Raw genomic sequence first — 16903 nt, 5'->3', positions numbered from 1 at the left:
AACTGACACTTTAATTTTTGCATGATTATTTTTTCTTTATAGAAATTTTAATGCTTGTTATAAACACTTGACCTGAATGAGTACCACAATATTCTAATCCTTTACATGACATGTAATAAAGTTCTAAAAGTAATTTAGGGGAAATTAAAAGAATCTATTGCCAACTCACATAAAAAGTTGCACAAAAAACTTAAGCATCAAAATGTTTTTTTTTTTTTTTTATTGAAAAGATTATAAAATTATGTGGAGCAGCAGCATATTTCAGTTCTCTAATCCTAAACATATACACATATACAGAGACCAAATTGAAAGTAGCATTTACTGTACAGCAAGTTGTCAAGTCATCATCCAGGAGAAATGACTGAGCAGAGCTAAAATAAAACATCTACTGCCCCCATGTGGCTACAAAAGAAAATAAACACCTAAAAACCATGTTGGAAAAGATTCTGTTGTCTCTTTAGGCTTATTGTCCGTTCTATTCCCTGCTTCCTTTAGGAGCTCAGGGTTGATGTGCAAATTCAAGTCTTGCATTGGTTTGAACTTTTCTGACATTTTAAACCAAAGCATTTCATCCAGTCTGAGGCCACGTGGGAAAGCACCCCCCGCCACGCTACTTTGATTTTAGAAGTAAAATAAACTCCTCAAGCGATTTAATTAACACAGCATGGGAAAAAAAATACACACATTGACATGCCCACATTTTTTGGGTTTTCTATGAGCACATGGCTTGCTCTATTGCAAACAAAAATACAGGGCAAAATAAATAAGACAGCATGATTTACATAAGAGTAAGCCATGTAGGAATGACAAACTTTAGTGTATTGTTTGGCAAAATAAAACAACAGTTGCAGAGCAGACTGTGCTGGATTACATTCCACTGATAAATGACTACAGTTTCCTTAACATCTGCCTCTTTTACAATAGGAACATCTGGATCTACATTCGCAGATGTCAGTTACTTTGTCATAAGCCAAGTATCACAGAGTTACGATGAGTAACAGAAACTTACAGCCGATCTCTGACAGCCACAAGACCAAGACGAAAGGTTTTTGGTAACAGTTGTTGAAAATGACTGAGGCATGCTCAAATTTTCATCTCTTTTCGGTTTGAGCTTCTTTGATTTAATGTCTTTTTTTCTTCCCCTGCAACTAAATTTTGAACATTAAGCCGTCAACAACAGATTATTCTGCAAATTATCAGCTAATTACTGTTTAGGTCAATAAAACATCAGCATTCTGTTCCCTCTACAGTTCTAAAATGTCCAATTTAATCCAACATCCCAGCAAAGGACAGCATGAAATCCTCACTGTGAGGAGTCAAAAGGAGTGTTGGTGACATATGCCAGTGTGGTTGGCGTTTGTGGCTTTGGCTGCTTTATGTTAAACATGATGGGTCTACAGAGCAGGAAAAGGCCAGTTTGGCTTCTCAAACAAACACCCATATTAAAATTTAATTTTCCCACTTAAATGAAGTTTCATCTTATAATTTGGCTCAACCATGACATAAGAAATTATTGAAAAAATGTTACAAAAATAAAAATTCTACTTTGCAATGTGACTGAATGAGCTGCAAACAATCAGCCATCTTCCAGATGTCTGCCATTTTCCCCCATGAGCGAGTATGTGTCCATGACAGGAAAACCAGTCAACTTCCTGTCAGTGTGATTGTTGAGGATGTTCTTCTTTCCCCGCATAAAGAATCTCCAGCATAATCTAGTGTTTATACTCAACCGATATTTATGAGTACCTTAAACAAATAACGCATCGAAGAAAAAAAACTATGTCCAAACTTATAATGTATCTCACTATTTTTAACTAGAATATGGTACATCTTGTTTTTTTACTAATGTTTTGTCATGAACAAGGCCTGAGAGGACTTAAAGGCTTTGGCCAGTTTCTCTCAGCCCAGTGCTCCCAGGAATCAGCCCTGAATCAATGAAAGGCTTAAAATGTCCTACATAGAAATGTTTCATGTACTTTGGACCAAATTTTCTCTAAACTTGGAAAAAATGTTCTGGCATGTAATCTCACTTTAATGTAAAAATGTATCCTGACCATGAGCCAAAGTTCAACATATCCCTGCTTCTGTGGTGGACTATAAACAGAATCCAGATCAGTCTACAAACAGAAACTCATTAAATGATCTGCTTTTTCTCATCTGCCTGAACAGAACGTCAAGCGTATTTACAGTTGTAGATATGTTCCTAACATGCTCATGTTTCTTTTTTTTCGAGAAAAAAAATACAGAGGAGAAAACACAAACTGAAAAACGCAAAAGTGTACCATTATCATCATCATCATCATCATCTCTAATAGTCCTTGCTTCAATCCAACTCTCCTGGATTCAGCTTTATGTTTCCAGCCAATATTCAATAACACAAAAATGCATCTTTTCAGCTGTGTTAAAAACAAAAAGAAAATGAGGTAAATCCCTGCAGTATGAAAATAACTACACGATTAACACCAATTCACACCCCCCTCCCCCCATGTTGAATGACAACTCAGGTTATGTTGGCACAAGTACAGTCTACGTAGCATATGTCTGTCCATCTGCTCCGCCTCCTCATTAGACTTTGTGCAACAACTCCCCTCATGTTTTCCTCAACTGTTTCCACCAAACCTCATCCTTTCCGCTTCAAAGTCACTGCTGTGACTTCCTCTCAGGACTTCCTCTGGCGCAGCGTCTCAGTGGTGCCGTTCAGTTTGCTCCGCCCGGATGGGGGGGCTGAGCTGCCGTTGCCCAGAGGGCGGTCCCAGTCAACAGGCGCTTCCTGTTTGCGCCGACGGGTCTCTTTGTAGCGGAGTGTTATGTCACTGTGGGAAGAGCGTAGGGTGAAGGAGAACAAGTTATTATTAGAAAGAAGCAGTGTTGGGAACACTGGTTCAGATTTTACTGCCCAATGCGTCTGCGCATTAAGAAATACTTTTAGTTGATTTTTCTGAGCTGCTGATATGCAGGTGGAAATATTATTGTAATTAAGAATTAGTTATTTTTGTAAAGAAGGGCTGCACAGTGGTGCGGTGGTTAGCACTGCGGCCTCACAGCAAGAAGGTCGCTGATTCGAGTCTCGGCTGGGGCGAGGTTCTAACGGTGGCCTTCCTGTGTGGAGTTTACATGCTCTCCCCATGTATACGTGGGTTCTCTCCGGCTTCCTCCCACCATCCAAAGACATGCATGTTAGGTTGATCAGTGGCTCTAAATTCTCCCTACAAGTGAGTGTGTTTGTTGTTTGTCTCTCTGTGTTGGCCCTGCAATGGACTGGCAACCTGTCCATGGTGTACCCTGCCTTTTGCCTGCTAGGCTCCAGCTTTCCCGTGACCCTAACTGAGCTAAGCGGTATAGAAAATAAATGAGAAGAAACTCCATTTTAAGAACCGTCCTTTCTCTAAGCAGGAAACTTTCTCCAATCTTTCTGTTCATGGTGCGATGTTTGAGCAGGTAGAAACTCATTTCTGCCTTTACAGAAGATTACAGAAACGAATGTTTCCCCCAAATTCTCCAGGTATTTAATAGAGTTTGTCAGCTAATTTGCAGATGAGGATACACTGCTGGAAAAATGAAATGAAATCTACAGTTACATTTAAGTTATAAAGAAAAAGTGCTTTGCCTTTTAGCCAATAATCCATCATCACAGCTATAAATAACACATCATGTTGTGCCAGACAAGCTATACACCAAATATATCCCAAATCAGGATGGGGCCTAGATCAACATTCAGTTTTTCAACAGTGCAGTATTTTAAGTTGTCTGCTGATGCTTACTGGAACACTTTAGATTTGACGATTGTGTCAAGACATCAGAGCGGAGTGTGAGTTTGGTGCTTCAACTACATACAGCACAAACAAGTTTTAGTCAGTTTGAGTCCTCGAAGCCTTAAAGTTTACACTGCTATTATCCAGCAGTATACTATAATCCAGCAGCTCTAACCCAAAAAAAAAACCAAAAACTTAAAAAGCTTATTTTTTGACAGATAACTCAGCTGGTTGCTAGCAAAGCAGTTTTTCACAATTTCAACCAGATCTGAAAAACAGAAACAGGACATGCTTTTAGTGTCTGGAGTCTTTAATGCACTGTTCGCTATGACTGGAGGGAGGTACGCCATGAGACCTGGTGGAGCTGATCTGATTGGCTCTTAGTTTGTCTTGAACATTTCAGTAGAAAAGCTGGCATGCTGACCAACGGTGAGTGAAGTGGTTGATTGTTTGGTCTCACATAAACAGCATCAGCATAAATAGGATTACTTCAGCATCACTAAATTGTGAGTAAAATGGAGTGGTGGGAGATGAAGATGAGAAATTCATCACAGCAACAAAGGGTTAAGTGCTGAGCAAAAGGTGGATCCACAAAGAGTGATCTGTGTTTTCTACAGAATTAAAAAACTGATTACATGTCCAGACAATTAAGTGCTCAAGGGAAAAAAATAAATAAATAAATAAAAAAAAAAGGATAACAGCATTGCTGATGGAGGAAGTGGACAAAACAAAGCATCGTTGTCCTATTACCTACCTCTCCTGGTAAGGACATTACTGCATTACTGTCGAGCAAGTACAAGAAGGAGTTGGGAAGGAGGGAGGGAGAAAAAGCAGATATGAAGCTTTTCATGCTGGGGAAGAGCTGCATCTAACTGGACTACTTACTACATTACTTTAAAAAAAAAAAAACATGTCATATGGCAACAGAAACATGTAAATAAGTTTAAAAAAAAAAAAAAAAAAAAAAAAAGAACATTTGCGCTTGGCCCGGCTCAGGCTCAGAACCCAGTCTTGCTTAAACTCCTTCAGACCACACAAGCTGGAAATGGAAAAATCATTTTCTTTAATTTAACTTGTACATGAAAAAGAAACCCTTCTTACCGGATGAAAAACCGCCATATGGTCCAGATAAGTATGAGTAAGATTCCTAAGAACCAACACTGCATGACGAAGAAGGGAATGGGCAGCATGATGGTGTTGGGGTCATACTTGACTACTATTAGAAATTCAGTCACTGTGATTGCTGCCACCAGCCATGCCTGCTGGCCAAGCTTCTTGTGGAACTTCCTGTTGAGGAAATGATACAACGCGTTACCGCACACTGCATGATGAACCAGACAACGTCTGGCCTCACTGGATTTACACATGACAAACATATCGACAACACCAGCTAATTCTGCACTGATACTTACGGGTCATCCATGAAGTCATAGATCTCCCTCATGGCTACGCCGCCCACATTGACAAAAAAGACGAGACGGAGCAGCACCAGGTAGTGTTCGGGGGGCATCCACAACACAAACTTTAAGTAGAAGGTGTTCAACTCTGCTAACAGGAACTTGTGGAAGACAAAAAAAAAAAAAAAAGTATCTTAACCAAGGACAACGGACAAAAAGGAGCAAAAGTCTGATAAGGAACTATAAAAAAAAATAAATAAATAAATTAAAAAAAAAACAATGTAATGTAAAAAAAGTAATTTCATTCATTCTGTTCATGCTGGTTGTTAACGATCCATCAGCCTACAATGATTCAATGAACAAGCAGCCAAAAGCATAAATCCATATTGGAAAATATGAATATTAACAGAAAATACCTGAAAAAGAAAAATCAGATTTTCCCCCATTTGTTTTGTTCAAACAAATTTTTTTTTTAATTTTCATTTTTGAGGAAAACAGTATTGAAAGGTGTGGTCTGTAATTTAGATAAAACCAGACAATACTATCTTAGTTCATACGACTAAGTTCCATGAGCATTTTGTCTGAAACAGTAAACAGGAGTAAGAGCTACAGTATATTTTGCTTTAATATCTACAAAAAGAAATTCTCAGTTTTACATTATGTAAAAATTTAAAAGGTTCTGTGTTTTATACATCAATCTATTTTTTTTTTGAGAACAGATTGTTTTTCATCTAAATGTCTGTCTGAACTTGTTGCTTTTTTCATCTTCGATGTGAATTGCACCACCTTTGTCCTTACCGTGAAGATGATGCCCAACACGGCAAGCCAGCGACGAAGGTTGGAAGCTGGCTTCCACTCGAACTTCACCCAGCTGTAAGGAGTGAACTGGAATGCAATACGCTTGATCTTCCCCCTGTGAGGAAAAAAAAAAACCATTGGGTACTCATCAACATGTACATATAATACAATTTTCATGTAGGCACTAGATGTGGAGCAGTTTAAGGTAAATGTTAAAGAATAAAATAAAAAACACAGACGTACTTGTATGTAGGAATGTTCCAGAGGCCCTGCCACTGATACGGCTTCATTGACAACCAAGCCAGGGTCTTCATGCCACAATAGATCCCCAAACCATTGCACACCAACACATCCATGATCCACTAGAGGGAGAAAACTATTTTATTTAAGGCTGTGTGAAGTTCACCATTAACACTTGTATTTACAGCGGGTTCTTCGGTTCATAGATCATCCTCATTAAAGTTACAATCTAAATGTATAAACATATACAGTAATTCATTTTTACTATAAAAAAGCTACTTTATGTGCAGCATCTCCAAACAATTGCGGCATTGACCTGACCTGATTTTATATTGTCAGTCAACTGTTGATCCTTCAATAGTATTACCACAAGTTTACTTTCACATTAGCAATAATATATTATCATTCAAACAAACTAGTACTTAATTGCTGCGATAACTCAGAAGCAAAACCAATTTCTCCAATGCTTCATTTTCTTTCCCTTGTCCCTGAGCCTGCAGCTGTGCAGATCAACAGTTCAGTGCATTTTTTCTGCTAAACAACGCTTTGTGAACACTTTTTTTTGTTTGATTATTTTAAATGTTCCAACAATTCAAGAATTATAAAGCCTTGTTTTAGGAAACTGACTTAAATTTTACCCTCAGTGATTTACAAGAACATTTTTCCATATTGTCAGCCAGAAGTATCAGGGCTTAAAGAGCAAATATCTTGAGGCTCTCTACAATTCCCCATATATACATCTTGAAGCAGAACTACTACTACTGTCTTCTTGCTGGATAGTTACACAGTAGGGTGTGAGCAGGAATAATTGTACGCACATGGTCCCACCAGCACTCTGAGAAATTAGGTAACTGATGCTCCAGACTGTATTCCAAGAACTCAAACATGACACTGATGATCATGCACATCCACCAATCTCGGATCATCAGGGTCTGAGGAAGAAAGAAGAAAATTAGGTGGAAGGGGTGGATGAGTGGAACAGGTGTATAGGAGTTGAACACCAACTGAAACTTAACTTTGTTCACGGCAATAACTTCGCAGAAGCACTCTTTAACAGACAGGTTTACTTGCTATGGGGTTTTTACATATGAATTAGTACAGGGGGATGTACACTCAGGCGGATTCAGTCACATGACTGAAATCAAATTTATTAAAATCCCTGTCATTTTAGATGCTTTTATCTATAATGATTAGTTAACTTCCAACTAACCATTGTTGGAATAACAAACATCCAGTAGGAAATGAAAAAACAACTGCAGTGGACATCCACTGCAGTTGGGAAAAAGAGAACTATTCTCTCTGGGAATGTCTGGGATATTTTATCACATCCAAGAAGATACCAGTCAGTCATGTGAACTTGTTTATAGATTCAGACTAGGAATAATTGGTGAGTCTTGTCGTTCTTTAGGTGCCTTTTGTTAAGTAGTTTCCTTTCCCCTTCAATAAGAATTGTCACATTGCAAATGGAGAAAACAATCTGTTCATATTTTGAGGAAGATTTTCTTTTATGATTTAGAAATTCTTATTTTTTCTGCGTACCAGAGAGACACAATATTCTAATATCACCTGATCAACTTCTCTCACAAAGCAGGAACTGAAATCTTTTTGGTTTTAATCAGGAAGAAGAACAAAGGATTCTCAGAATTTGGACAGTAAGAAAGCCAAGTCAGATGACATTTTGGTTAGTTATTTTTTTAAGACTTTTATAAGCCTACCTTGATATACCATCCCAGGAAATGAGCTGGAACAAAGCCATCCATCTTGTCCTATTAAGACAGACAGCAATTAATCAATTCTCGGAGGAATTTCAAATCCATGATATAAAATTCTGACATAACATCAGAGTTATATCTAAGTTTTGGACAGAGACATCATTTGTTGTTTGGCTGTGTGGCATTAATATTTTGTCTGATTGTTTTAATTTTCTTCTGAAATAGGTTGGCAAATTCCTTGCATTTCTCAGTGGAAAGGAGCTCCTGGCTGAACTGTTTAGAAGGATTCGTATGTTTTTCTATCATAGCAAACAGAGAGCGGGAATTGTTGACACTATTGTCCATTCTTTCTTTTTCTAACTAATACAGGAATCTGACTGGACCCTGGCTTGTTCTGAGAACAGCGGTCAGTAGTGGGTCTACTACAGCAGGGACCCTGAACACATGATGGCATGCTATTTTTATTTTGAACTCCGCAACTGCTTTGTGATCATCTTGCACATGCTGCTGTGCTCTGCCTTACAGGACAGTCATCTTGCAGGAGGAGCTGCGCATTTCTTAATAGATAGGGGTTGCTGGGGTCAGGACTGGGACAAAGACGTCTTCTAGAGACCTTGGGTGATGTGGAGAGCATGATCTGATGAAGCAGGAGAGCTGGGTGCTTTTTGCCTCTCTTCTATGGACTTCACTCTTATCTCTGTGCTTATGTTTTGGATTGCTGTCCCAACAGCATGGCACAGATGCACCAAGTAATCTGCAACCATAGATTTGGATGCACCCCATCAGATCTGAAACGTTCCTTACAGTTCCAAAAGATATTGAAGTTATTGATGAACTTCATTTCATGGACCATACATGCATTTGATAGCCATATGTTCAGGCCCAAAAGTCCCCTGAAAACTTCAATCCCTTTACCTGCTGTATGAATGGGGTCTGAAATGAAAATATGGTGTGCTCCAGAGTGATGTATTCTTTACAACAGCAGAGAAAAGTCCTTCTTCAGGATCTCAAGAGCTAGTTTTCTTCCTCAGAATATCATGAGACCCCATGTGGAAAATGCCGTCGGGATGTGAAGATAGAATAGTTGGCAAGATGCTCTGTCAGTTCCTTGACTGATGTATCAAAAAAAAAAAAAGTTGATATTTTCTGTCTTTGCCAGTTTCGCATCGAGTCCCCAATCAGAATTTTTGTGCTATTTCTTACTTTCTTTTTATTTATCTTTGCATCGCATTCGTTGTGTATTTTGTTTGGAGTCAATATATCATAACTATTGGGCAGTGAAACTTCAGGTGGTAGAGTGCTCAAGCTTTAAATTTTCTGCTGGATTTACCTTTTCCATGGATAAAATCAGACCAGGTTTTGGCTGGGGTTGATTCCTTTGATCTGGCACCAACACGGTTTCGGTAGGTGAAATCAGTTAGATCATCTGGTTTTGGCATTTAAACACATCCATGAAAGTGTGTCAGCCAGATCTGTAGCAGGAGGCTCCATATCTGATGTGATCCCGCATACAATAATTTGAGTTAGTCCATTTGAAGGCTCAACAGCTTAGACAGCCGCTGAAAATGAGCCAATAAATTCCTTAATTACACAAATTTTCTTGTAGCGTTTTAATCTTCTTCTCAAGCTCTGTTATCCACTAAGAAAGTTGCTCACATTCGGTGCAGCTCACTGATACATGGTTGGGAGACATTCCACTGGTGCTCCATAGAAAAACTGTAAAGTTTCTCCAAAAATGATAGTTCCAATGTTTTAAAAGTGACCAGCAGTCCTTGTTTTTTTTTTTTTGTTGTTTTTTTTTTAAATTCTTGCCAGTAAATATATATATATATATATATATATATATATATATATATATATATATATATATATATATATATATATATATATATGTATGTATAAAAATTTAAAAAAGGCAGGAAAAGGAAGAAAAACAGAGAAAAATGCCAGGAGTAAAGAGAGCAAAGCAGGAAGCGTGTGCACAGCAGCAAAGCAGGAAGTTATAGACAGACCTTACAGGTCAGCAGTTACAGACATAGACCTTGAAGGTCAGCTGGTTTTTTACCATGACACCAAGATTTCTGCTGGAAGACATAGACACAAGTGTAATAGAATCAATTTGCACACTTATATGCGGAGGTAAGGAAAGATTGGCTGAACAGAAAATAAGATTGGTCTTGGACAGATTTAGTTGAAGGTAGGGATCCATCATGCATGCAGAGGATATTAGCAAAGCTCTGAAGGGTCTTCCTGTGAGGTAGAACGTGAACCACGAAAAAACAGATCTGAGATGTCACACTCGAAGAGTGTCGAAAGGAGAATCTGGTGGTTGACCATGTCAAAGGTGTTGTGGATCGTAGGACCGGCAGTATAATCCAGCTCTTTTAGATCATCTGTAGGTTGCTCTGCTGTACATATACAAGTCAAAACAGTATTTGTGCTTGGTAGTGTTTACACAGTGTTCGTGCCCAAGACAGTCGTGGCCTTTTGCCTTAAGGATAATTAAAATGAGAGCCACTATGTTAGAGGAAAAAAAGCATCAGATCTCATTCACATTCATACTGCACATGATAGAAATGAGCACAGTGAATACTGGGTCACCACAGAGGAGCAAACATAGCTGGGCATCAGTATACACTGAAAGAAATACATCTAAAGTCACTTCTGTATTGTGCATCCACTTATACTTTTTTCAACTTGTTGATTTTCCTCAAAATGTTTAAAACAAAACCTCCACACCAGGAGAAAAAATTTATTTTAACAAATTTTTTTTTAAAAACATGTCATAATATAACATTTTGCTGTGGGTTGTCCCACTTAGAGAGGCTGCAATTAGGCCAGCAGCAGAGATGGGTCTGAGTCATGGTGGCAGAGGCAAGACTGCCCCACCAATAATTTTGATTCCGCATCAGACCCCAACCTCTGCAGCTTGTTAGCACATATAAAACTAGTGGTGGGCATGCCTGGGAAAGACCAATAAAAAAGCAAAAGCTGCAAGATACAGGGAAGGAATAAAAGGAGTGAGTGCATTGACACAGAAGAAAAAAAAAAGGCAAACTGTCTCACATTGCAGACAGCCGTGCCAAATCTTTCTTTTCAAGTGACTTATTAAAGATCTGGATCATTTCCTTGCTAGTTATAATTAAAAACATCATAGATGCAGTTTTATTTCTTTGTTCGTGTCAATTACAAAGCTTTTTTCAATAGCAGATTCCAAATGATAAATGTAATAATGCTTCAAATTATTAATTACATTTATAATCTGTGCTGGTGACATTGACACAAATGTATTTTCTCACCCAGATATTGTGAAAGGGGTCTGTAGTGTTTCCTGGGTCGTACACGAGGCAGTTTCCTCCATAGTCACGTTCTGGGAGTGGTACCCCCAACTTGGGGTCAATGTACTTCATGAACTGTCGCCCATCATGCACCGTCTGTGTAACAAGAGTGTTGTTAAAGTGGATGATTATAATAGTGAAAATCATCATTTACTCAAGTTACCATACATTTTTGTGGCATCAGAATACAGTTTTTACAGTTTGCTCCCAGCTACAACGTGTATATTCCTCTCACAAATCCAGAGAAGATGGCTTAAGCATCCATCTTGCTGAGTGACATTTTAATTAAACTCGTGGAAAGAAAAGAAGCTTCCAGGGATCAAAGCAGGAAAAGCACCAGGAACTGGAGCAACAGCTTCAAAAATAAAAACAAGAGTTTGGCCTCTACTTTTAATATGTCTTCATGGCCTCCATCTCAGCTTTCGTAAAGGTTATGCAATCCAAGATTTAAACTGGCAAATCACCAGCTTCTTCAGTGAAGAAGATATATTCCTGCATTGTAATGTGGAAAGACAGTAGTTTGCTATGTCTATACAGACTTCAATGAACAGTGTTCATTCTAAGGGTGCACCCACTGAATCAGATGGTTTTCAGCTTCACAGGAAGGAAATTTTGTCCCTGCTGTAAATAACTTTTTGTATATTTTTAAATTGATTGACTGATTGATTCCCTGACATTGTTCAATAAAGGGACCAGATTGCACTAGAACTGGACAATCTGGTCAAAAACATTAAATCTCAGATTTTTTTCCACACAATTTTCAGTTTTGGATGTTAATATAATTTCTCTTAAAAACATACTAAACTTATTAAAAACAACTTCCCCCCCCCACTGTGGATCTTTCTCATCATATAGGATATATTCTGAAAAATGATTCCTTTAATGTAGGTAAGAAGGTGTTGTCTTGCTCATGCTCATATTGTTTGAGGCAGCATTTCTCACACCAGTCAAATTCCAGTCAAGAAAGCTCAAAGGACTGTGAATTGGATATTACTTTCATACACACACCATTCTGACTTGGTTGTGGAGTCTCAGAACCTTGGAGCTTTCTGGTGAACATTTACATTCACAAAATCCATATTCACACCAGTTTAACTATATAGGTTTATAGTAAAGTTTAAGCCTTTATTATAAACTATATAGTGTGTATATAGTATGCTGTCCTCCACTCGGTTGCTAGTGCTCCCTTCAACACACATCACTAGGATTTGTATGCTTCTATCAAATGGCCAAGGGTCGTTATTTACTCCTGAATCAGGTTATTTACAAATACAGCTGCTTACAGCTGCTCTTTACTCATTAAACATAGCAGTGATTGCAAGTTGCACTTCACTAACTTCATAGACTTAATTATCCAAAAGCCGCACAGGCTTTGGCTGCTCTGCATTTTGCAGCTTCTAATGATTGAACCAAGTTCTAGATGCTGCTATAATAGTTCCATTCATTCTGCTTTACTATTTTAGAAACTTATTGCAAATAATTATCTGTGATCAGTGCTCCTGTTAGTCATTGCTCCTTAATATTTACATTAGTATTGCATTTTTTCTAATTTTGTGAAACCATGTAATTTGTATTTAATATGTTGCAATTTGACTCACTGTATTTAACATGCACCAATATTTTTATCGTTCCCTCTGGCCTAGATTATCAATGTATATGATGACTGGTTCTCAATTGCTTTATATAGTTAAACAAAAGTTCATTAATTTGCAAAATGTGGATGACAAAGAAAATGTCTAAATTGTTGGTTGATTTGATCTCAGTCATTTCTCCACACCAGTGGCATGTTTCTGTTTGAGGTGTTAAAAGAAATCAGTTGTGCTGCCAGCTTTCATAGAAACTGCCTTTAAACTAATTTAGCTCAATGCTGAATGCTGTTCCAAGTCCAAGAACGCAAACATGAACCAGTTTGTTTTGTTTAGTGTGTGTCTCTAGGAGATTAGAGGGCTGAGCAAAGTCAATTCACTATGAAAGCCCATTGGCAGTGCATATTAAAAGGGAAAAAAATATTGGATTTTCATAAAAACAAATAGTCAGAAATGGCTCATTTGAGTTTTTAGAAAAATAATAATTTGATGCCCACCGCTACATGGTTTAGATCCAGTTTCAATCCAATCCAGTTCATTTATAAAGCACCGTTAAAAACAACAAAGTTGACCAAAGTGCTGTACAGATGAAACAATAAAACATACATATTTACATCATAATGGGGCATCAGCACATTGTTAATAGTAAAACAACCCTTTAAATTAGTCAAACGCCAAAGAGAAAAAATGAGTCTTCAGACAAGACTTAAAAACAAGAAGCGATTCAGCCTGTCTAATGTACAGGGGCAGCTTATTCCACAACTTGGGACCAATAACAGAAAAAGCTCGGTCACCTCTCAGTTTACGCTTCGTCTTAGGAACCACAAGCAGAAGTTGATCTGTGGACCTCAGAGAGCGTGTAGGGGAATACCTCACCAGCAGGTCTGACAGGTAGCGAGGGGCCAGACCGTTCAGGCATTTAAAAACAAATAAAAGAATCTTAAAATCAATTCTGTAATGGACAGGGAGCCAGTGAAGGGAAGACAAAATTGGTAAAACATGGTCAGACTTTCGAGATCCAGTTAAAAGACGCGCTGCAGCGTTCTGCACCAGCTGCAGCCGTGCGAGAGAGGACTGACTGATCCCACAGTACAGGGCGTTACAATAGTCAAGCCGTGTAGTTACAAAAGCATGGATCAAAATTTCAAAATCATGTCTTGAGAGTGAGGACCTTATTTTTGCAAGCTGTCTCAGGTGGAAAAAACTTGCTTTCACCACAGCACTAATTTGTTTGTCCAATTTAAGTTCCTGATCCATTTTCACACCAAGATTGCAGACAGTAGGCTTAACAAACTGTGACAAGGATCCAAGGTTAACTGAGACAGCATCATCAACACTGCTAGGTCCAAGAAGAAGAACCTCTGTTTTTTTATCATTAAAATGCAAAAAATTTATTGACATCCAAATTTTAATTTCATCAGTGCACTTTAAGAGTTCAGTGGCACTGAAGCTTTCTTGACGTTTGAGGGGAATGTAAATTTGGCTATCATCAGCATAAAGATGAAAAGACACACCAAGCCTTCGGAGAATAGACCCCAGCGGCAACAGATACAATGAAAAAAGGAGCGGACCAAGGATTGATCCTTGCGGCACGCCACAATTCAAGGGGGCCGAGGATGAAGCAAAGTCACCCAATCTCACACAAAAACTCCTATCTGCTAAGTAGGAACGGAACCACTCCAAGGCAGCCCCGTGAATGCCCACTGTGTTCTCAAGTCGGCACAGTAGGATTTCATGATCCACTGTGTCGAACGCAGCGGTCAGATCTAACAAAACCAGTGCAACAGTATGACCAGAGTCAGTATACATCAAAATGTCATTAAAGACTTTAAGTAGAGCAGACTCTGTGCTGTGCAAATTTTTAAAACCAGACTGAAAAACTTCAGGGATCTCATGTGCAATCATTTTTTGCTAATTTCAATGCTTCCTCCAGAGGTTTTTATTGCAAATTAAGAAAATCTAAAGCTACCAGCCTTTGAGATTACTAAAAAGGCAAAACAAGGTGAGCTTATACCCAAAATTACAAAATGATTTAATATTGCATGCCTAGAGTTGGAAAAAAAAATAAATAAAGATAGTTCACCCACTCCATATTTAATCTTTTATTCAGTCTAGGAATAAAATTTCAGCACATACCTGAAACAGGATGAAGATGAGGAACAGCTCATAGACAACAGTGACACAAAGCCAGAACCGCCAGTAAGCTGCAGAAGGAGAGAGAGTTAAACAGGTTATACAAGATATGAATAATCTCAACTTCTGTCCTCAAAACCAGTACTGTCTTTGTCAGACTGGCAACTCTGGCCATGCAGCTCTGAGCATTTTTACAAAATTCCAAGTTTAATGTTAAATTATGTAACATAATACTCTTGCTGGGATTCTGACAATTTGTCTTCCTACTGCTGACGATATACTCTAAATTATATTATAAACATTTATTATCAGCTATAAAAACGCTTCAGTTCCATCTGAGCCCTGAAAATCACACACACTTATTTTTAAACCAGAATCAATCAGTAATTTTTTCATCTGTTGCTGCTACTGCTAATATTTTGTGGATTAAACCATGAGCTCAGCTCTCATGGTAATTCCCAGTCTGTGATCCAGCAAGAACTCAGACTGCAGAACCTAAAATCCCACTGGGACTTTTATTTTCCCAGGAAACCAATCTGTCAATGGTAAACTAAAGTATGAAAACCACCAGAGACCACACGACTTGCTCTGCACATCAGGTAGTGTGATGCAATCAGTCTATCGGTGTAAATACACCAGAACAGAAACCCAGTGGCTTTAACCAGAACAATCAGTGTGGCAGATAAAATAAATAATGGAAGAATAGCTGAAACCAACGCTTAAGATGCATTTGCATCTATACCTCACACCTTTTTTTGGTCTTAACTTCCTTCTTTTCCTCAGGAGTTGGTTTGTGTAATAGTTGATGCATGTTTTCTGCTTTGTTTGAATACCCACAAAGATTACTTTAAAGCAAATAAGTATTCAAATTCTGATAAAATCAAACATTTTAATATCTTTTTTTTATGCAAAATGGCCCGTTCTTTTTACACATACCCAGCTATCATTCGGGTGGCAACTGCAAATCAAGTCTCCTGATGTTTTTTCCTCATGATTTTGAGGCAGCACTCTTATCTACTAACGTATACACATCGCCATGTGCTGCTTTAGTGGTCAAGTGTGACCTGCCACAGTCAAATTAACAGAGAGGCTCAGAAAGAGTTATTTTAACATTTGATCAGCTATTACAAGCTGCTTCAAGCCAATACATACAACTGTTCAAACTTTAATCCTTCTTTTTTCTTTAGCTTTGCCTAAACAGCTGCAACACAATCTTGGCTGTTTTTCTTTGAACCTCATTCAAGTGAACAAAAGAAAAGAGGAAAAATGAGCTGCAGTTCCTGTCATCATAGGAAATAAACATATCTAACCTATAAGCAAACAGCCATCTGTTTACATTGCTAACCGTACAAACAACTTCACTGCACATTAAATTGGAGCTAAAGTAAGGATGAACAGTCTCTAACTAACAGGTATACCCTATGGCTATAGAGTTAGATTAAAAGGAACAACATGAGCAGCAAATCTTTTTGCTCGTATTACCCAGCTCTCTGATCAATGGAAGTGTTAAAATGATTGGCTAGACTAAAAATTCTTTACTGGAGGAAAAAAAAAAAACCCACTGTATTATTTTAATCAACAACTATTAACCAGAATAAAAACAGTACACCAATATCAGGGTATGCCACTGAGTGTTCCACTTGCTTTCAACTTGGGATTATTAGTTGTCCTTTGACAAATATATTTAGCTATCAACTGACAATCTGCACTCAATGGATTTGTATTTCCTACAAGACGTAAATAAATGGTTCTCAAATGTCCTTATCCTTTATTGGAATGCCAGCAGAAAAAACAAAGAAAAAAATTAACATGCTTTTCATACCTGGGTGTGGTCTGGTGAACGGTCCATCTTTGGCTTGTGTCACCCCAAAACAGAGGAACACCAGGATACTGGCCACAATACCCCTACAACACGGGACACACATACATTAAGGTCATGCTATAAGG

At 38.2% G+C, this 16903-nt stretch overlaps 1 protein-coding gene across 1 annotated transcript in view; it reads right to left on the bottom strand.

Moving 5' to 3' along the window:
• Positions 1-305: 305 nt before the first annotated feature.
• ptdss2 (phosphatidylserine synthase 2) overlaps positions 306-16903 on the bottom strand; it is a 25714-nt gene continuing 9116 nt past the window's right edge. Inside the window, exons 4-13 of the mRNA XM_079247212.1 lie at positions 16779-16861; positions 14960-15027; positions 11199-11333; positions 7903-7953; positions 7006-7119; positions 6191-6309; positions 5948-6062; positions 5165-5310; positions 4854-5039; positions 306-2813 (exon numbers count right to left, since the gene is read on the bottom strand). Coding sequence (XP_079103338.1) covers positions 2660-2813; positions 4854-5039; positions 5165-5310; positions 5948-6062; positions 6191-6309; positions 7006-7119; positions 7903-7953; positions 11199-11333; positions 14960-15027; positions 16779-16861 — 1171 coding nt within the window. The 3' untranslated portion in view covers positions 306-2659. The remainder of the gene's footprint in view (positions 2814-4853; positions 5040-5164; positions 5311-5947; positions 6063-6190; positions 6310-7005; positions 7120-7902; positions 7954-11198; positions 11334-14959; positions 15028-16778; positions 16862-16903) is intronic.

Source organism: Telmatherina bonti, assembly GCF_933228915.1.
Source record: "Telmatherina bonti genome assembly, chromosome: 2".
Classification (NCBI taxonomy): Eukaryota; Metazoa; Chordata; class Actinopteri; order Atheriniformes; family Telmatherinidae; genus Telmatherina; species Telmatherina bonti.
Note: the sequence above shows the minus strand (reverse complement) of the source record. Positions and strands in the feature narration are given on the sequence as shown.